Genomic DNA, 21,751 nt, shown 5'->3' with positions numbered 1-21,751 from the left:
CTTTTAAAGATAGCATTAAAAATTACACAGAGTAAGAAATAAGTGGCTAAATGATAAAGGCTGCTTTATTTGTTGTCCATTAAGACCTTGCCCTCCTGCTGGTTTTAGAACTATTTCTGCTCTTGACACAGTTTTTTGAGTTGCGCATATTAGTTATCTGCTCTTGACTTCTTGGCTGCTAAAGGTGATCCGAATCAGCTGTTTGCTTCTTCAAGGTCCAGCTGTCACACATAGAAGGGACCATGAATGGAAGCAGCTGCAGCAGCTGTATTTTTTCAGGGATCAGTTTGTGATAGGGAACAGTCCTTCTGTTTTGTGCGATTATCTCTGTACTGCAGTCAGGTATCAAACTGAGCCACCAAGCACTATTTTTGAGTATTCCTGTTTCATGTGCTTATACTCAAAAGTGCATACAATTCACGCTATGCATTGCTTGAATTTTGTTACAGTGAGCCAAACATGTCCATAAGTTGTGGATTTTTTTTTTTTTTTTTTTTAACTTTTGAAGTTGCTTATACTTTGTGTAGAAGTCAGTAATGGTGCATGCACAGGACAAAATAACCAGAGCCACATAGCTATATGGTTCCCTTCTGCACTTAGAATGTGGAATGACTCTGCCTTTTCAGCTGTGGGTTTCTGTTGATCTGGGAAGGAAGGAAATAGCAGAGTAATCTGGTGTTATCAGACTCCAGCCATCTGAGAGACGGAAGAGACTTGCTAAGTTTCGTCTAGTTCATTCCCCTGCCTTGAACAAGGCCAATGCAAAATTATTCCCTAAAGAAATGATGAATACATTCCGTGGTGATCACACCCTTAATTGATTCAATTTTATCTCATACTGTCACATTAGTAGACCAGACATACTTCTCAATCCTCATGGACCTTCAACCTTCCAAAAAAATTCTTAAAAACTGCACAAGTTTCAGAGAAATCCCCACGAACATTCACATAAGCACTTCTGGCCCTCCTCAACGCTTTGCAGATCTTTGGGGAACGAGTGGGGGCGTGCGGGGAGGAAAGAGATTTTACAGCCGGGAGCACGTTTGACATTTAGACTAATGTCATACTCATCAGCATACATCCACTTCCCAGCTTTCACCAGAGCGGGCAAATCCGGTTTCTCTCACGAGTCACCTCAGTTTACTGCCTGCCCCGGGGCTCCAACCGCCGCTCCGCTTCGAAAAAACAGGCTCTACAGAACAGCCCCAGCCCGAGTCCCTCCCCGCTTCGGGACCCCTGTATCTGCCCTCCGCACCGCCCCGCCGGCCACCGCCCTAACGGCTGAGACTCGGCGAGGACGGCACCAGCGCAGCCCCCCTCAGGCGCCGCCAGCGCGCGGGGAGGGGGGATGACGTGAGCGCCGCGCGGGGGCGGCGGCGCCGATTGGCCGGAAGGACGGGAAGGGGGCGGAGACTAGGGCCCACGGCGTCACGCTGGCGAGTTGGCCGGGCTCCGCCGCCGCGTTGCCATGGTAACGCCGCGAGCGGAGCGGCCCGTCCCGGCGCTGGCATGGCGGAGCCCAGCGCGGCGGTGAGTGACCCGGGCGGGCTCCGGGCCCTCCCCGCCTCGTGGGAAGCGGCGCTGAGTCCTGTCCTCTCTGCTTCTCCTTAGGAGCAGCGCTGGCTGCAGGCGGCCCAGGCCTTCGCCAGCCGAGCGCTGCCTGCCCGCGAGGGGCCTGGCGAGGCGGCGCCGGTGGACGCGGTGCTGCAGTGCCTGCGGGGCGCAGGCGGCGGGGACCTGCCGCTCGGCTACAGGTGACCGCGGGGCGGAGGGGAGATCGGGGGGGAAGGGGAGGGGAGGCTAGGCGCCCTGCGGCTGTTGCGCGCGAGGGCGCGGGTCGCTCGCGCATGCGCAGCGCCTGCCGGCGGAAGCCGTTCCCCCCCCCACGCACACACTCGCCGCTTGCGCGAGGGGGGAAGGTAGCGCCACCCCACGGAAATCCCCTTGCAGAGGGCCCACTCGCGGGGAGTCCACGCGCGAGGCCCTCACGAGCGCTGGCAGCGGCCCGGCGGTTGGAGGGGGGACACACGCTCCTTCCGTCCTGCGCTGCCTGCCCCGGATGTGGGGAGGGGGCTGCCGTTGGGGCCGGTAACCGCGCGCGCTGGCGGGGCGGCCCCGGGCGCGCTTGCGGTGCGATGAAGCGCCGGCTCCGCTGGTCTGTGGCCGGCAGGGTGTGCGACCAAAGTAGGGCACCTCGCTCGGAGCCGGCTGCGGCGCCGCGCGGCGCCTTCCCGCTGGGGTCCTGCAGGAGACTCCTCTCTGTGCCCGGGCTCGTGGGCTGTTAGTCGGCCAAGCTTTGCCCTCGGGCGTGTGTGCACACGGAGGGAGAATCTAGGATACCATTGGCCTTGATTTAGCTGATGAAAGGCTTTTGAGTGCCTACTGTCGTGAGAAAGGTGCAACTTGCTGAGAGTATGTTAATTACTCTCTTGCTCCAACTAAAATGAGGTACTTAGGGTCTGCTAAAACCCCTGACATGGCTGGTATTGGGACAAAGTCAACTGGAACTGGTTAGGGACTTCCAGCCTTTAAATTTCAAGTAGCAATCCATAAGCATGCATGGTAGATCTTCCACATCAGCTACACTGATCTCATTTCATAGCTTTTTTTTAGACTATATTTTATAATGTCAAAACCATTATTTGGTTTTTATTCAGGGCAATTCATAGAGAAAAGCTAAAGGAAGTTGATATTTATTTTGTATGAGGCTGTTTGCTTGTAAGGATATTTTACCTGCAGCTAGTCATCAAGCTCCGTAGCATCATAAGAGAGACCAATAGTTTTTTGTATGTGATAACCAAGATTCAGTGTACTGCTCTAGTTTTAGTCTTTAGTCTTAGTCTTACCCAAGAAGCAATCGACATATGCAATGAAAATGTGAGCAGCACTGTACCCTGCTTGTAGATATCAGCATTATTCCCAGTGGTGCTCTATCTCTAAAGTCCTTCGCATGGAGAGGTTTGCCTCTATCCTTTTCAGGTGATCCTTCTCAAATTAATCTTATTTAAATTTGATTATCTCCCACTATTGAGCAAGTGGCTGTTGTGAGGAGAGCTAGTTTTACAACGTAAAATTGTCAGATAACCTCACTGGAAACAAATACTGAAATTACTAGCTGGAGACCAGTTTGTATTAGCTCTGTCAGTGTTGATATTTAGCATGGAGAGAAGGCTTTTGTTAATTCTCTAGCATAGACAGCTAAGACGTAAATAGTGTAAAAAATGTAAATGCTACCACAATCATACAAATGCTGAAAAGGCTGAGAATCTAGTGAGGATGCTGTCGTGTTCTCCCATATTCAGTAGTTTGGCTGGTTTAAGCATAGTAGATGCTAAACTGGAAACAGCGTCATCTATAGTTGTTATTTAGTGTTAAAACCCTTTCAAAAACAAACAAAAAAACCCAAACCATCAAGAGAGTAGGCTTAATGTTTCAAGGGGTTAGCCTGGCTGTGTTCTTGGAAGTGAAGGCACAGCCTAAAATTGCTAGCTGGGTAACAGTCTGTTTTTACCAGTGTTCCTTGCTGACAAGTAGACTGCCTTGAGCTGGGATTTTCTCATGGTGTCTCCCATTCAAGCTAAAAATGCCTGAACTGATAACTGTTCTACCCATGCATGCTTGAAAACATAGTCTATTTGTTAACCCTCAGTTGTTTTGTTTTGTTTTTCCTCAAGTCTTCTGCATCCCCAACCAGGTGACTGTAGTACAAAAGGGTGTCTGTTTTCAAAGATGATGCTCAAGCAGAACAGACATGCTGACTGAGCTCAGAGAGATCCTTAAAAAATGCAAGTGAGTTGCTTCTTGCCACATGGTATTATCAGACCATGCCAATAGCTAAGGTTTCTCTGACTTAGATAGGCTCTGGGCCACTGCAATGATCACTGTAATCTTCAAACTCTGCAGGCTGGGTTTCTCCTACATCATTTTATATCTTAATTTTTCTTTTTTTTCCAGTTTCATCTCTGTCTCTGACTTACAGCATCAGCAGAGAACACCATGCTGCAGCCACCTGACCTGGAGCACTAATGAATTTAAGGAATGGGCTCGACAAGGACAAGGTGCTTTACCTATGCAGAGCTCTTTGCCACGGGCTTATCTGATCTTGGTTGGCTATTTAACAGATGGAACACAAGAGGACAAAATGAAGTCAGTAGATGGTTGCCTATATGTGAAAGACAATACTGGGATAATTCCTTGTGAGGTATGTCCTCAGTCTGATGGATTATGTGTTTATTTCCACTTCTGGGAAGTGTCACAGACCACTAGGGGCTTCAGATGGTCTACCAAAGACATAGCTGGGGAAGAACACATTTGTGTTACAGATGAGAAAACAACAAGCTCATGTTCTGGGGAGAGGATAGACCATGTCAAATTTTACATCCCTAGGAGTACAAATATTGAATGTACTTGCTTGGGAAAAAGAGATAGGGAAGCCCAATGTCCAGTTCTGTTAAATTCTCAACAGTATGAGGTGTCCTGGGAGACCTGGAGATGATAGCATTATTCTCTGTTAAATTTCAACCAGTGGAGGAGGAATAACTTTCTGGGAATTTACACTGGGCATTCAGAGACATACTGATGACATGTTTTCATTAAATAAAAGCTTGAATGACAGTGGTATTAGATTGAAAGCCTTCTTAAGGTCATAACAAGGGGAGTCTAAATAAGAGGCTATGGACTCTAGAATGATGATGGAAGAGCAATGAAATTGTGTTTATCAAGGAGCTGAAGATTAGGTGCAGGTGTGTTAGTTACACTGGGATGAGTGTCAAACTGAAAATGGAGAAAAAAAGCAGGTGAGAAGATCAGAAAAGTAGTCTGGAAATAACTAAGCCTTGCAGTGAATTAATTCTCACCTTGATGGGTGGGAGAGGCCAGAACCCAGGAAATAGTAGCCCTACAGTTCAGCAAATCTGTTCCAGATTTGCATATGGAAGCACAGAATGTCTTGCAAAGTAGGAGAGTGGGCAGAAAACACTGCTGTCATTCAGTAAAGTACTCCCTGCAGTAGAACAAGAGCTCATGGTGCATGTGGAAGAGGAGATTAACTTTGTAGGTAATAGTAGATTAACACTGTAGGTGGCAGTGAGAAAATGTACTGTAGCTTATCTCAAACTACAGTGTCCTTTGTCTTAGATCCTGCGTTTTGAACTTGAGTGGCTGGAATCACTGTTCCTCTTCCCAAGCTGGGCGTATATACCACAAACTGACCAGGGCACAGTAGGGTATCTGGAAATCCTGGTGGATCCAATACCAGTAAATCTCCTGCCAAAGAAAGTACTAGGCACTGTTCCTGTCATCTACCCAGCTGCAGCTGAGCCGCTGCTTGCCTCCAGGTAAATGCGTAGTTTGCTTAACTGCATCACAGTGCTGCTGCTGTTGTTTGGCAGGCTTACTTGCCAACATCATGAGGAGCATGTGGCTTAGGAAGAGCCAAATTATGTTTCTGTCAACGGTAGAAGCGAAAGGGCGAATGTTGGGAATAAGTTACGCAATAAAGCCACTTTCTGGTAATCATTTGTGTTTTCCAGTAGTTTTTTTGGAAGTTTTTATTCTGTATTTTAACACAATAAAAAAATTTGTAGATTATTTTCTGGTGTATTTTGATAATCTAGAAAAGGTAGGAAAAGAAATTGATCATTCAGAAGAACTTTCATGTAAGTTGAAATTCATTATTTTAAGTAGCACAACTTAATTTTTTGAACCTACAGCAAACAAAAAGTATTATTGAGAGGTAATTCTAGATTCTAATATGAGTATAAACCACTGGCCAAATTCTAATTAGATTGTTAGATAAAGACTCTGATAGAATAACTTGTTTTTAATTCAGATAAAACCTACAGTATGTCAAAATGTAGTCAATGGAATTGCAAATCGTATTCAAGTTCACAATTTCAAGCTGTGCTAGATAAAATATTATCTTTTCAAGCAAAGAAGTCTTAATGTAAGTTGATAACACTAAAATGTCATTAATGAGGTTGCTTTAGTTTCTTTTGTTTTAATTGGGTTTATCTACTTTTGAGAAACTTACTTTAGAAACTTATTTTAAGCAGAAATATTTGGTTTAGCTCAACAGAATTTTCTAAACAAGGAAACTATTTTCCTATTTTAGTGTTCGCTATTATGCTCTTGTTAAATTAAAGCTCCTCTGCCTGTCCCTAATATCTGACCAATTGTCCACATTAGTTTTAACTGTGCTCTGTAGCGATGTGTCTCTCATTTGAGTTTAGTGAAATCAATTTTTTATGTAATAAATATTTGCATCACTATCTAAACCTTGATTTTTTTTTATTATTATTTTTTTACAGTAGTGAAAATACAACTTGTGTTACTGCTTAGTGGCTGTATATGTTGTGCTGAACGGATGTATGTGCCCACAGTCAGATTACTAAATAGACATGATCCACTGGTACTGAGTTTTGGTAGCAGCACTTCTCTCTGCAGCCACTTCTCTGCTCTAACTGTACCCTAGCTGTAGTAAACCCCCCGTAAGGGTTTTCTAAAATGGCAGACCCAAATTTGAGTGTAACCTCTTCCCTATATGATAGGAGAAATCTATTGCAGATACTAGTTCGAAGAGCCTATGCACTGCGTAGTTGCTCCAGCTCTCTGTTGCTGCAGAGTTAGTAGAGAATTTTGTACCTTAACCCTTACTCTGAAAAACAAGGCTTCGAAAATCTCTGCCTACTTGAGAGAAAATCCTAGTTGTAATAACACTGACAAGGCAGTGCTAAGCAGCAGCAGTTAATGACAGATTCTTAATAAGAGAGTTTCTTAAACATTAAATGGGCAAAAATAGTCTTTAAGTAGAAATGTTTTCATATGGACAGGTTTGCATGGTTTGGACTCAGCTTCATAACTTCAGGCTGCACTTGACCTTGATTCTACTCTGTATTGCAGTATCTCAAAATCCTTGTTGTAGATTGAGGCATGTTTCGGTGGAGTACAACAGATTTCAACTTCTCATTTAGCTGTCTGTATTGACAGTTGTCTTGTTTACCTGTCTGTCAAAGATTCATCCTAACCAATGCTGTAGTTTTGAAATTTGTGGCATTCTTACTCGTCTGATATTTTACCTTAGGTTTAAGGTTTTTATCTCTGCAGCACAAGTTCTTAGGCTATGGGCTTTTTTTTTACCTAGCCACATTTGACAACTGGAGAGAAATTAGGTAAAAGAACATGTGATGAACTTTTCCTTGCCCTCCTGCTGGGGCTGAGCTTCTTTGGCCATCTGGATGTACTTTTGTCATGATTTCTATCCTTTTAGCACAGCAAAATCTAATGACAAACATGAGCTATGAATTTTTATCTCCACCTGTAATCAGCTGGCAGATAAAACTGAACCTTTAGCCACACCTTGACAGATTGCTGACATCTTTAGCCTATGCTGGAAACTGGCGAGCACTTGAGAACTACTACAAAGGCATAATATAGAGCCTCTCACCTTGGTTAAACAGTACCTTCTTGACATGACAGAAAAGTATGATGGCAGGTTAGGAGATCAGCACTCTATTTGCTGTCAATACCAGGAACTGAAAGGTACTAAAGCAATCTCACCCTCTTTGCCCTTGTGTAAAAGTATGAGGAAACACAGAGCCTGTGTGCAATCCCAATGTATATTTAGTGAGAATCGTGTGGCTTTGTGCACATGAGTGTATGCCCAACTATAGTGGAGTCTATAATAGATTTAACAGTTTAAAGAACCACAATTACTGCAGGATAAACAGAATCAAAGCTGGCATGTTTAGATTCTGTTGCTCTGCTTGGTTGCTCTTTTTGTATGTGTGATGTGTCCAGCTTCCTTGTGCATCATTTGCTCTATTGAGTACAGAAAGAAACACTGCAAGTAGTAGAAATTAAAAATTTACTAGAAAAAAGATTGTAAGAATTCTGCATAATTGAAATTTGAATTGTACGGTGGAAAGTATCATGCAATTTAAATGCAGTGGTTGCAACCATGTACAGATGCACTATGTGTTATTAAGATATGTATCTGGTTGGTTGAGATGATTCTTTAATGACTTGACTGATAACATCTTTAATGTTGTTCTTGGTACTTGTGTGTGTTGAGGTTTTTGATATCTCTTTAAAAAAAGTCGTAAAGTTACATAATTGTTTTTATATCTGAGAATGAAGAATGTGTTTGTTTAGAATAAGTGGGATGCTTATATTTAAGTCCAGTAGGAGTTGAAATGGAAATTTGACAAATAGAAATGGCTGAAGAAATGTTTTTCCTCCCACTCTTTCCCTCTCCTCCCATCCTATCTGCTTTAAGTTTTGCTGTTCTTTCTCCCTGTGCCAAGTTTGTCAGGAAGACACTATTGTTGCTTTCCAGTCATTTTTGTTTCTAGACTTAGAGTTTCCACAGTGTCACATTGCATGGATCTAAAATATCAAGTTCTGTTTTCTGCTGAAGAATTGCTTGTGACTTATTTTACTTTGTTTTGACTTATTATTAGCTTCTCCTTTGTGCTAAAGCTTTTCATAATCTAACCATTGTCTTGGAACATGTGAATTTGTTGAACTAAATCTTGCTGTCTTCAGATATTAAGGGTTTAAAATTGTCTAAGGGATTTAGTATATAAAAATTAAGGTAATCATTTTGTAGCCAAGTATTGTTTTAAGAACAGCATGCCTCTCTGAGAGAGATGCTTTTTGTTACTCTGTAGGATCCTTTATTTCTAGAATATGTGTGTTGCATATTTGCATACTTTGTTTTTGGCATACTTTTAAGTTCTTCTTTCATGTCTGATTTTGTTTGCTTCTTCAATTTCCCTCTAGGATTCCATGTAAGAAAAGATCAAAGCTCAATGTAGCAGGTGAGCTGGCCAAACTCAGCCCTCTCCTTTGTATTCACCACAAGACATTCTTCTTTCTGTTTCTGAAGTGCTTCATTTCAGCTGTCACAGTCCCTGTGCTGGTGCAGGTAAGTTCTTGCAATTTTGCCAATTTACCAACTGTATCTGTGCAGGTGCTGGTTAATCCATTCATTGAGGCTTGCCCTTGACTTCCCAGTTTGGTTTATTAATTGTTTTACTATTGATGCTATTTTTATATTCCATGTGGCCTGTAACAGTCCTTGTGCATAAGAAGTCTAGTGTTAATGTCATGCAGAAATACAGACCTCCTCCCTCCTGCGGTTACAGTGCCCCTGAATCATTTGCAGATTTCCCACTTATGATAGAGTGTGATGCAGTTGTCATAGCAGAAAAGGTTTTGAATTGGGTTATCAGGGCCCAGGAAGGGGGAATTTTCTTCAATGAAGGAGATGCTCATGTTGTTTTTGGTTTCCCTGCTCTAGAAACCCAACCAGCAGGCATGGCACCATGCCCTCCAGCTGGGCCACAGGTACATAGTAACAGGCCTGAGTATGTCCAGTCTGAAGAGATCTGGGCAGAGGGTGTTTGTCACTGGTGTCTCTTCGTGCCTCCTGCCCTACTGTGCCGAGCAGGTGAAGGAGCAGCCCCTGGACAGTGCTTGGCAAGGAGAATTCCCTCAACCTGCTTCCCCTGAGGCCGCTGTGCAGTTCAGTGACTCCTCAGAGCTGGAGGTTAAAGAGGAAAGGCTGGAATCAACCAAAGAGTCCAAGATCATCTCGTATGAGGTAAGAATTTGCAACGTTAGCCTTTACTCACTTGTGCTCTTGGGGCTTCAGCTCCTGATCTGTAAGGCCTCCTTTGCCTCGCAGATAAATTTCCCTGTGAGTCAGGCCATTGGGTCCCTTATATTCTAGGGCTCTGTACACTCCTGTAACTATTCTGTTTGATAACTGATTGTTAGTAGTTTAACTGTTTGCTTTTTATCTAGGGGACTGTCACCAAAATCCTCAATGCCCAAGCTGGTCTCTTTGAACTAGATAACAAAGTCTGCTTGTGCCTTGCTTACCAGCAGTTGTTGAACTGTGCACATGGACTTCGACCAGGAGCATGTGTGAAGGTAGTTTATGAGACTCATGAGAAATAAAGCATTCAGTGAATAAGACCCAGGCTCTGAGGATGGCTCATAAGAATGTGGGAATCTTTTTAACAGTAACGTTAAATCTTTGTCAGCAAGTGCCTACACAAAACCAGGGATCTGACTGTCTGGGCTTGGCCATATGAGTTGAAATGATGTGATTCCTCCTCTAGCAGTGTCAGATCTTTCAAGGCCCATTTGGCTTATCATTAATCCAATGGAGAGCATTTGGTGTGGGGTGATAGTTTTGGTGAATGGTGGCAGAACAGTCATCTCTTCTCTATTCAGTTGTGTGTCTGTGTTTCTTAGCTCGTCGACGTCCACCTCCTACAGAAACCTCTGGTATCCTTCTGTTCCATTGTACTTGGTGCTTGCCTGAACAGCACTGTTGTGCTGAAGAGTTTTTCAAGGCTCAGCACTTTCTACCAGCCAACTGTCTCTTCAGGAAATCTCTACTTACAGCTGCTCTTCCGCTATAATCTTGATCTGCCACTCTACCTCTGGCTGGTGAGCCTCCTGGAGACATTCGAGGAGAGGTGAGGACAGTCCTTCTGAGGCCAGGTTATGAGGAAATATGTTCTGTAGGCTATCTGGGCACCTCTAGACCGGGTGTTCACAAAGTTGCTGTGCTTGAGTACTACCAATGGCAGCAGCAATTGCTTCTGGCTTAGTAGCATGAGGTTAACATACATCTAGATTTCCCATCCGCCAGTAGTCCAGTCACTTGTGCCTTGCAGTTGCTCTTACCAGGAAATTCTGTATGTTTTTTCAAGTGCATGTACAGTAAGCCCACTGTTCTCTGAAGCTGCAGTGCCCCAGAGCATGTGCTCACATACTCCTGCCTGAGAACTTTTGTCTTGAAATATGGAAGCCCTGTAGGGATGTGCACCTTCCAACCTGGTTTCCTGGCAGATAAAGGTGGGCACTGTGGCTGGAGCTAGAAACTGCTGTTTCAGTCAGATTACAGCCAATACAGAGAACTGTAAGTACTGGCTTTTGTGAGGAGCTGGGTCTCAGCAGCAGCAGTGGCTCTGCAGATTGCCTTGAGATGTTTTGAATATTGTCAGTAGTGTGAGCATCCATTTGAGAACCTCTATTGTAGCAGGTTTTCCTGTACATGCTTATCCCTCAGCCTCCCAGATGGCATTGTGCTGAAGAGCTCACTCTCCCTGATGGCTACACTGTCTATTTGCACTGTAACTCTAGGCTGGTTTCTGGGTTTACTTTTAGGTTCTATTAGTGAAAATATTTGTTTGTTCTAGTATAATTATGGTTGGTCACTGTAACCCCTGCTACAGAGCTTGACAAACAGGTATATGTTTAATCTCAGGCAGTCAATTAATAACATTTTATAGAATGCACTGTCTTCATATGCTTTACTGGCATCGTGGAGTTTTTACTACACTTGCTAATAAAACAGTTTCAATTCTGCCTCTGGAATGAGTGCTAGCTACAAGTTTCATTTTTTGTTATTAACTTTTTCAGTTACTTTCATTGTGCTTGCCAAGTCCTTTCATTGCTTCAAAATTGTTCCTGTAAGTTAGTTACCTTTTTTTATTTGACTTCACCTTCTATTAGTAAGCTTTTTTTATTATTATTATTTTATTTTATTTTTTGACTGGCAGTGTAGCCACTTCCAGGCATGCAAAAACAGTGAGCTAGACTTCTGAAAGGAATCCAATACAAGGAAGAAATGAATGAGAGCAAACTGTGTATTTTGTTCTACCTTGCGATTTTCATCCTGTGAAAGAAAGTCAGGTATACCTAACAATAAGTGATCAAACTTAAAATGAAGCTTAGCCAAAATGCAGGGAGGTCTGTTTGTGTGACTTAGAGGGAGATTATCTCTGGGTGGGTTCTTTTGTACACTTGTGTTCTGGGGTTTTACCAGTCTCCCCATTTCTGTATATCTTCCTGTTCCTTGTCTGGTTGCCTTACATAAATCTGCATCACCCTTAAATGCTCCCCCCCCTTTTTTTAATCACTTCATGTTCTTTTTGTACTGTCTTTAGCTCTGCTCCTGTACCCCATATTCACTTGTAACAAATCAAAAGAATCCCTGAATTATGCGCAACCCTCCTAAAAGTGAAGACTACTAATGCGTCTAACTATAACGTTTTTCAGGTTTTCTTGTTTCTTTGGACGCCGGCAACTGTTGCGTAGCTCTGTGCACCAACGCTGTGGAGCTGCTGAGAAGTTCCTTGTCCCACTTCTGCAAGGAATAGTATCGGGCAGAGAGGAAACAAGAGATATTTATAATGAAATGCTAGCAAAAAGACACCATTGTCCACTGCTGCAGGTGGGACAGTGCTCCACAAGCTGTTTGATGGGAAGAAAATTGGATTGTTTTGATTCTCTCTCTCTCTCTTTTTTTTTTTTTTTTTGGTCCTCCTCTCCATCCCCCCCTTAGTATTGTACTCTGGACCCCCCATGCCAGACCCCATCTCTGTCTGAACTGTGTTGTGTGGCGAAACAGAAGAACTGGGACAACTTCTGTCCATCACAGCTGCTGTCCCCCTCAGAGGCGCAGCACATGGGCACTCAGGAGCTGAATCGCAGACTGGCCTGGTCCTACTGCATGTTCTCAGCAGGAAGTTTTCAGCCCCGAGTGGTAAGTGCCTTGTTCCTTTTACTATCTCTGCCCTGAGAGCTCCCTGTTGTTCCCATCCTTTCCAGCGCGTGTGCTCTCCTTTGCCCATTTCTTTTGGGGGATAACACTGCGTTTCTTGTCTGTAGTGTGCTGAATACAGGCTGATTTCAGGCTGCTGTTATGCCCTTTGATTTATGGCCTTCAAAGCTGGGAATTGTTTGATGCTCTTTGCAACTTCCTTTCTGTTGCAGATATTATTGGGTGTGCTGAGAGTTTCCTCCAGGAGCAGCTCCCTCCATCTGCAGGACAAGAGCAGCACACTTCCCTGTGTGATAGCCCATAAAGATGGTAGCCCCTTTGCCAACACAGCTCTCATAGGTATGTCTTGCTAAGCCAAATTTGAGTGTGCTGGGCTTTTATTGTTCAGCTATCCTGCTCCAAAACAAGGAAGAGGAGATTTGGTATGGAAATGCTGAACTGTCACTGCCTAGCCTTGTGACTTTAAAATGAGGAAATCGAGCTTGCTGTTTTTATATTCTCCTATTACTCGCTCATCTTCTTTCTCTGTTGTTTTTGCAGGCTCTCTCTTGCAAGTGGAAGCCTACCAGCTTGTAGTGGAGAGATTCCTTCGGAGCGATTTTCCCTCCTGGAATCAGTTGGCAAATCTAGAGCATGTGAGGGAGAAAAAAAACAGGTGAGTGCCTTTATTCATTCCCTGGGTAAAATCCCTTTACAATTCCACAGTTATTTAGGATCATAGTAAAGCTGCTTATCAGCACAGTATTTCAGTGCCAAAGCAACTCTCCCTTGCTACTCAAAGGAAAGGAAATTTGTATCAGCAGCAGATTGCTTTCTCTGTTTTGTTGAGAATATATCAATACCTGCTGGGCAGTCCCAACTACCTGGTTTGGAAGGCCACATGTCAGCAGCAGGGAATGTTACTGCTACTACTTCTCGTTTCAGTGTGTATGTGCAGTTCTACTTTGAGGATGTGCTGGTTCTCCAGACTCCTGAAGTACAAATCCAGAGGAGTTCTAGGAGCAGAAACAGCTCTTCTTTGAGGAAAAAGGATGATGGCAGCTCAGCATCTGAGCTGGAAATTCCAGAGGCGAAAGTGCTGAAATTGGAAGATCCCAAGCCAGATATTGAAAGAAATGAAAGCTGTCAGAGGGACCAGAGCGACATGGGAAAAACCAGCTGTGTATCTCGCCTGTTCGTGGTTACTCAGAAGGAAGGGCTTATGTTACGCAATTACCAACTACCCGGTGAAGGAAACGGAGAGGGGCAGGAGCTGCAGTGCAGTTTCCAAGCTACAGTGCTGTGGATGGACAGACCTCAATTGTGGAGCCATCCCAGAAAAACTGCCAGTCTGCCAGAGCTGGAGGAGACCAACTATCATGGAGAAGAGGGCGTAACACAGCAGGAAGTGAGGCATGAGGGGTGGTTTGGGGGTGGTTGGCTTAGGGTGTGAGCTGGCTTCTGAAGGAGCCTGTCCGATAATTTAGAACCGAAATTTCTAATCAATGGGAGGATGATTTTTGCCTTGGGTATAGATGTATGTTTATGCAGGTAACTTCCTTCCTGCGACCCCAAGGAAGTTCCGTCTTCTCTCTGTCAGTTTGCTGTAAATGCATCTGCTTTCCCTCAGCCCTGATGGTGCTAACCTCACTTCTTGCAGAAGACATCCTCTGCTGGGCTCACTCTTTTTACTGTGTTTTTCATTTTCTCACTTTTTTTTTTCTCCCAAGGCTCTACTGCTCTTTATGGGGAAATCGCTGCGATGGTTTCCATTTCTGCACTTGGATGGACTGTATCGCTTCATTGTCCCCCACTGCTCGGTAAGGGGGAGGTTGTCCTGCTGTTTCCTGTTGTAGAACTCTTACAGAACTACGTCTGGGAGATGAGGAGTCGCAGAAGTGACTAAGCTCTTTTGAGGCTTGGAGTTCACCTCCATCTTGCCAGGGATCTGCTTCAGTTCTGTGCTTAGTTAAAATCTTCAGAGCTCTGAGTTCAGCATGTGTTAGTTTTTTTATCTATTTATCTATCTATATATTTTAACCATTATTCCTCAGTGGGCCTCTTTCCCTGAACAGTTTTCATCTCCTTTCCCTTAATGATTTTCTCCTTTGCCTTACACTGTCGCTGCTCTCTTAGGACTTAGAAGTGTTTGACAAGCTCTGTTTTCCGCCTGTGCCAGCAAGATTCCCGAGCAGATCCTCCTGCCCTGGGTGCTTGCCTGTGCCGGATACCTGGCACTTACAGCATGAGATGTGGATCTCCTGTCTGACTGAGCATCAGGTATGCAGAGTCCTATTGCTCTGAATTTTTGTAGGTGGCTTGTAGATCTCTTCAGAACTAGCTCAGAAAACTCTAGCTAGAGAATGCTGTGTTGATTAGACCATTCTGCTGTAAGCTCCATCAGAGGCCATCAATGGGCTTGACATTTTCCTACCTTAGAACTAGTTTATACCAAGCAATTGATGCTTCCTCCCCAAATCAATTCCAAGTGTTTAGAGCTTGTCTCTGTTGAGACTGGCTGGTCACAACTCTGCCAACTGGACATAGCTATAAACTGCAATCATTTTGAGTCTGTCTCCTCCACTTCTAGCTGGCAGCCAAGTCGGTGCTGACACGCATGGAGCAGAGAATTTTCTCCATTCCAGAAGTACTTAGCAGCAGGTATGTTGGTTTTCCTCATACTAGAGGTGGTTGAGCTTTAGAGAATTGAGAAGATACCGCATTAAACCAGTGGTGAATTATCCATCTTGGAAATATTGTTTGGAAATCTTCCTATGTGCATGTAGTCCCAAACAACCCTAACCAGTTTATGAAAAAAAAGGGGTTGTAGATGACAAGACTGACAAATCGTATACAGAAAACACTTGAGCTACTAGTAGTGTGAACTAGGTGCCAAAGGTCTCTGCTAAAATCCAGTCAGAAGTGGAAGCGGAAGCAGCGGGTGGAATAAGGCTTTTTTTTGGGGGGGGGAAGGATGTTGCAATTTGTTCAAACAAGTGCTAGGGTTAGAAACTTTTCTTTACAAAGTATATTTAATCTGGGGTGATATGCCTGCACACTGAAATCTTCACCGGTGCCTTGTAGTAAAGTGAGTTCTCCTCTGTTTGGCTTGATCTAATCATGGAAAACGAATAGGAATTAGGCAAAAAGGAAAACTGATGTCTGCCCTCTTTTCTTCATTGCTGAGTCTGAAGATGCAGAAGGCAAGATCAAGGGACTTGCTGGGCAGGGCAGGCTGCAGCAAGCTACCTTGAATCCAGTATTTCAGGTGTTCAGGGGCAGGTTCCCCTACAGGCAGTGAGGTGGACTGTACGCCATGTCTAGACTGTCACAGCTTCATGCCATATTTTGGGGGGAAGCTGTGCTGTTTCTGTCCCCAGCTACTCTGCACTCCTAAGCTACTGTGTTGTGATGAGTACATGGCCTGTATCAGTCTTTATATCTGCTACTCTTAGCTATTGTTTCAGGGCTTCCTTGTGGAGGAGTAGGTGGGTTGTGTTGGGCTGTTATGTGCTGGAGAACATGTCTGTAGCTTGCTCTATGGCCAGGCATGGGCAGCAAAAGCTGGGGAAGTCGAGGTCAACTGTGATAGCACTGCACTTCCTCCTGTCCTTTGTAGCTGCAGTCTGGGTCAGACCTTTATCTGCTCCTTTTGCCTCCAAAGCAAGGCAAAGACCCTTGATTCTGATGTGCTCTCAGATTCACAGGTTCCCTTGTTTCTTTCACTGGTGAGATAGTGGAGAGGACCTTGTGTGCCTCTCCCAAGAATGAGAAGCCATCGGTGCCTCTCAGTAGCCTACAGCAGAAAGGTAAGGATGTGACAGCCTGTGTCAGGTAACAGATCTATTCTTGCATCTTTCCATTCTAGGGAGCTAAAGTACTTGGCTAACTCTGCTTGCATACCTGAGAGTAGGTGGAAGTATGGCAGGATTCTGCATCCCATTGCATGCCACAGGGTTGGGAAACTTCACTTTCTTTGTGCACTGGGGATGGGAACACCACGCTTAAAAAGTTTGTGAAGTGGAGCAGTGATGGCCTCACTATCCAAGGAGGGAAAATACATCTAGTAGAGACAGGTCAGGGGTGGACTAGCCCGTTAGCTGTGTGTGAGCTCATGGTATCTGTGGTTGTGTGCCGTCTTAGGGAGTCTGCTAGCCAGTGATCACAGCGTGAAGCTCAGCGTCTCTGTTGCCCCTGGCTCCCCTGTTGTGCTGGATGTTTATATTGCTGCTGCCTACCTGCAGCATCTCTGGGGTTTGCTGCCTGGGGCCAAGGTCCTCTTCCAGAACTTGGAACGCAAGATCTCCAGGTATTCCTGTCTTTTAAACCTTGACCCAAACCCCAGCTCTGACCTCCATTACTGTCTTTGAAATTGTCTCTTAATCTCTCCTCTCACAAAGACCTGTCACTTTTCTCATCCCTTGTCCTTACTTTTCTGTCTCCTCAGCCCTTACTATAAATGATTTTCCTACAATGTTACAGATTGTTACAGAAAATCCATCCCAACCATCCCAAGGAGACCGGGTAATTTTGTTTCTACAAACTGTTTCTGATATTTACCCTGTCATATTGCAGATTCCATAATGTTTATTGCACATACATTGCCTCCAGCTGTATAAGCATCATGTCTCTGCCAGCTTCTCACTTACCTCTTCCTTCTAGGTGAGTCTAGGGTCTGTTTCCACCTTTCACTGTTTCAAGAATTTTTTCTCTGTTGCAAGTTTGTCTCATTCCTGTCTCTTCTAGTCCTGCAGGAGAAGCCTCATCGCCCTCATTAGTGTTTTTGTCCAACTTGCAATTTCAGCTACAAAATGTGCCCCAGGCACGGATTTTATGCCACTTGTCCTGTGTACTGACTCTGTCCCTGCAATGGGTTTGCTCACTTTGCAACAGCATCTTCAAAGAGGTACTCAAGCTGCCACAGGGATAGTATGGGAGGAGCCGTTCAGTTTTTCTACTCGGACACATCCTATGCTACCATACAGAAGAAACAGAGTTCCTCTCCCAATTCCACAGCCTCTTCTTCCAGTGTGTGAAAAAGATTTGCATGATAGAAAGGGACCAAAATGGCAAACTATTAGAAGTGTGCAGCTGATACCAGGCAAGGCTGCAGCTAGGGCTGGAGGGAGGGGGAGGGTATTCAGGGGAGAATCCTGCTGTGTTAATGTTCTGCTTGCCCTACATTCATTGCTGTTGGGTTTCGCCACCTTGCAGCAGTTCTTTCTCTCCCCATACAAACTATTCCCAAGACATTCATTGGAGATGAAGTTCCTTGATCCATTGCATACTTCTTTAGGAGGCTTAAAAAAAGGCACTGGCCCTTCTTCTTCTCTCTCACATACCCACCATACACAGCTGTAGCTTTACTCTTCCTTCAGGGGAAGTGCACCCGGCACAATCCACCCTGCCCATCGCACATAGGAGTGAGACAAGCCAGTGCGCGGTAAGTGCTGGAGAGAGAAGAGGTGGGAAGATAATACCATTTAAGGGTGTGTAAAGAAAGGCAGGTCAAGGATGGGGTACGGGCGGACTAGCAAAGGTAGAAGTTAAAGTTCATGTCTTCCCAGGTGTGAAACAGCCTTCCCTCTCTATTCCCTGAGATCCATTCCCTCCTGAAAGAGCAGAGCCTTGCCCTTCTGACCTCCCTCCACTTCTTACTTGGCTCATCCTGTCTGTAGGGTGCTGGTGGAGGATGGAACAGGTGAAGCGCTGGTGTTGTGCAGGAACCAACATGTAGGGGCAGTGCTGGGTCTTAGCCCCCTTGAGTGGGAAGCTGTGCAGAACTGTGTGCAGAGCAGAGGCAGAGTGTCCATCCAGCATGGGGAAGCTACGGGGACAGGGGTGAGTCGGTCATTTTGGCAATGATTTACAGTGTGCGAGGCTTGAGCCTCGGTTGGGCTGGATTTCCCCCCCTTTGCTGCAGGCATTCCTGTGGCTCTCTGCCTCCCTCCACAAATTCACTGACAGCACTCCCTTTCCTTCCTCAGTGTGTTGAGGAACCTGAGGATCTCATTGCCTGCTACCTAAGGAGCCTGTGCAGGAGTCCTCTTATCTGTCGCCCTATCCTGCTGGATTTCAGCCTAGATAGGAAGCCCTCCAAGATTTCACAGCCTGGTAAGCACTGTGGCTTGTGTACTGCTCAGCTTGGGAAGGGAGGAGCAGCCTCATTATGCTGGAGAAGGAGAGTGCCCTCACTACCTACGAAACAAAAACTTTGGAGGGTTTCTCTGGTACTGTGAATTCTGCAGCATAGATCTGAGAGGTCTTAGCAGAACAGTGGCTGCAAAAATATAGCACATACAAAAATCACTTTACACAAAAATGTTATTTATGAAAGTTTATTTTACACAACAACATGATACTGAATGGTCCTCCCAGTTGTGAGGAACTTGGAACTCTTCTATTCAAATTCCAGGAAAATACATCAGCTAAAACTACCAAGATTAATTGTTCTAAGGGGTACAGGGGGAGGAGAATGTGTTTTGCTGCCTTTCCTCTCTGCCTTCCCACTCTCCAATGTGGAAACACATAGCCCCCTTTCTTTCAAAGTAACTTTCCTAGTCCTGGGATGAAATGGTCTCTTCCCAAACAGAGTTATTATGCAGGCTTCTCAAATCACCTGGCCTCATCCAGGACAGTAGGTAAAGTCAAGACTAGGCCTGGAAATCCTCACTAAGATCCCAGAATTTGGAGTCTTGAAGAGCTCTGAATTCACAGTTGCTGGTGTCCGAGCTTGTTGCCGCAACTGTGCAAAGGCAACTTTACTGTGTGAAGTGGACAATCTCAAGATGCTTGTGCTAACATTACCGCTTGCGTACAGGTCCAGGCACTGTAGGAGTTAAATTGTTAAGCTCACCAGAGGATGCTCTGCTGTTGAGACAACATCTTTAGAGATCATATAGCACTGTCTGTAAGACCAGGGTGCTGTTGGTGGAAAAAGATACATGGCCCAGTGCAGAACAGCACATAGTTCAATGATTCACACTGTTTCCTCCTGCTTGGAAGTGTCCTGGCCAAATGCACTAGTCTGCTCTCATACTGCATTCCTTAATCTTCCTGTCCTTTGTAGTTTAGCAGATGCCAAGCAGCTGTTGCAAGGCCTTCCCTTCCCTGCCCCCAGTAACTTTCACAGTTGTGTGCTGGAAGGAACCTTGTATGGAGTTTTTACAGTTTTTATCCTTCCACCTCAGCTCCACTACAGCTGATAAATTTTCGGTGTGGTGAAGTGGAGTTTGTGTCGCAAGTACAACCTCGACCGAGCCTGCTGTGCCTGAACGTGGAAGAAGTAGAACAGAAAGCCTTATGCTGTCTGAACAGTGAGAGGATTAGAAGGACATCTAGCCACTACTGAGTTGGAGGCGGTATTTAACACTTCTGCCAGTGAGAGAAGAAATACGGAGATGCGTGAGGTTGGGAGCTCTTTATTTTCCTCCTTTCTAGTGAGAGCATGGGCCTGCGAGCAGCGGGTGAAGGGTGTAACCAGGAAACTGCTGTGAGTTGTGGAATTCCTGAATGGTCACTCTGGACCATTGCCATCAGGGCTACATTTTGAGGGAGATATATGTTCAGTATCTCCTACATAGTAACTACTGCTTTGGGCCTATAAAACACAGTGTGTATATTTTATATAGTAATGTCTACTGTAAATAAAGCTATTAAAATGCAGTTTAAATAATACAGTGTTTGTTTTAATATTAAGGTTTCCTTGCTATGTGGGGAGCTGAGGCAGAACAGGCATCCCTGATTTATGAGCCCAAGCCAGACATTTTGCAGATTATTCATTGTCTTCATGGGAAACAGTGCAGTTTCCACAGAGGAAATTCTTCTTAACTCAAGTGGAACAATTAGGCCAAAGAGTGATTTTTTTTTTCCTCCGCCATTCTTCAAAAAGAGAAGGGAAGTGAGTTAGTTTGGGGACTAAATCACAATACTAAATCACTGTACTATAACGGGCTTGTTTTGCAGCTTAACCAGTGGTCTAAACATTGCTTGAGAGTGGTAACAAGAGGAGGGTAGTGAGCTATGATGTAAATTCAAACCTGCTACAGACTTGTCCAGCTGTTACGGAGTGGGAAGGGAATGACTGCAGTGGCACGTGCTAGTATTCATAGTGGAATGGCAGACTAGAGCATCTGCAGGACATGGTAGATCACCACTGAAGAGACTCTACCTTTGCCCACTTACAGTGATGACTAAGTTGTTCTGCACTTGCTTTTGGAAAAATAATACCCAGATGCTTCAGCCTGTGCTTTAGGTTAGTAAATTCCTATACAATTAAATACCCATGCAATTACTTCCCTGCCTTATTCTATGTGTAGTGCAGATAGTGCTTTCTTTTGGGGGTTTTGTTTGTTTAGTATTTTACATGCATGCAGACTTAGTCTGAGCCTGATAATAAAGTGTACGAGATAAGTGGATTGAACATGTATATAGTACCTTCCTTCTCAGGGTTTGCTGGCTGCTTCTAGACCAAAGGATGAGTGGCACAAGACCTGACAAAGGCCACCCCATCCTAAAAACAGTTTAAAGTAAAGGCCTACATAAGTTTTGCTGTAGTCATTCTTTTTTGCTGTAGGTACCTTCTGAGTAATGGTAAAGATTTTAGCTGAAGCATGCCAAAAGAAAATAAACTATCTCTGCCTGAGGCAAATGCTGGCTGTGATTGGCCTATAATGAAGTGATCAAAGTTTGATTTTTTAAAAAGAGCAACTGAAAGTAGCCCTGTAATATGAAATAGCATAGTAACAGACAATGCTACAGAAAGATAGAAAATGCCAGTTAACAGAGACTTCTTTAAAAACAAAAAAGCAAATTTATCTCTGTAGTTCAACTATGTTTAAAAATTGTATTTATTTCTGAACTTGAACTTTCTAGTAGCATCCTACTAGTCTCCCTGTTTTCCTCCTCAATTCTTGGCCATTGTTCTGCTGCCACTTTTAACTGCTCACCTATTCCTCTTCTATTTCACATTACAAACGTAATCTTCCATCCTAATACAGGAATTTAGGCTCTCTGCTTACCCTTGTCAGAATGAAGACCTAATACTTGCTTCTGGTTTGTTAGCTAGTTTCTAATCCATCAGTGTTCTGCTGTTTACAAAATGTTTTTGAGCAGGGGAATTTGATTATAGTCTTTTGAGAAGACCAAATAGATTAATTAGTTCTCCTATTTAAGGGTTTACTTAGTATA

The 21,751-nt window shown here is 44.4% G+C and overlaps 1 protein-coding gene across 3 annotated transcripts; it reads left to right on the top strand.

The window, feature by feature from the left end:
- The first annotated feature begins 1,501 nt into the window (after window positions 1-1,501).
- On the top strand, window positions 1,502-20,237 carry CTC1 (CST telomere replication complex component 1). 3 transcript variants are annotated; one of them, XM_062595033.1, is made up of 24 exons: window positions 1,502-1,530; window positions 1,612-1,754; window positions 3,955-4,201; window positions 5,137-5,336; window positions 8,782-8,926; window positions 9,302-9,604; window positions 9,808-9,936; window positions 10,264-10,490; window positions 12,079-12,253; window positions 12,365-12,565; window positions 12,796-12,922; window positions 13,124-13,238; window positions 13,508-13,970; window positions 14,293-14,382; window positions 14,699-14,842; window positions 15,153-15,223; window positions 16,262-16,371; window positions 16,706-16,871; window positions 17,138-17,224; window positions 17,309-17,468; window positions 17,941-18,005; window positions 18,241-18,403; window positions 18,550-18,676; window positions 19,753-20,237. In XM_062595033.1, exons 1-24 carry the CDS (start codon window positions 1,510-1,512, stop codon window positions 19,911-19,913), a joined length of 3,840 nt encoding a protein of 1,279 aa, XP_062451017.1. In that variant the 5' UTR covers window positions 1,502-1,509; the 3' UTR covers window positions 19,914-20,237. The 3 variants fall into 3 exon arrangements, with proteins under 3 accessions (XP_062451017.1, XP_062451025.1, XP_062451034.1); XM_062595041.1 differs by lacking the exon at window positions 17,138-17,224; XM_062595050.1 differs by lacking the exons at window positions 1,502-1,530; window positions 1,612-1,754 and having other exon boundaries at window positions 4,024-4,058.
- The last annotated feature ends 1,514 nt before the right edge of the window (window positions 20,238-21,751 follow it).

The sequence above is a fragment of the Rhea pennata genome, chromosome 1, assembly GCF_028389875.1.
Source record: "Rhea pennata isolate bPtePen1 chromosome 1, bPtePen1.pri, whole genome shotgun sequence".
NCBI classification, from domain to species: domain Eukaryota; kingdom Metazoa; phylum Chordata; class Aves; order Rheiformes; family Rheidae; genus Rhea; species Rhea pennata.
Note: the sequence above shows the minus strand (reverse complement) of the source record. Positions and strands in the feature narration are given on the sequence as shown.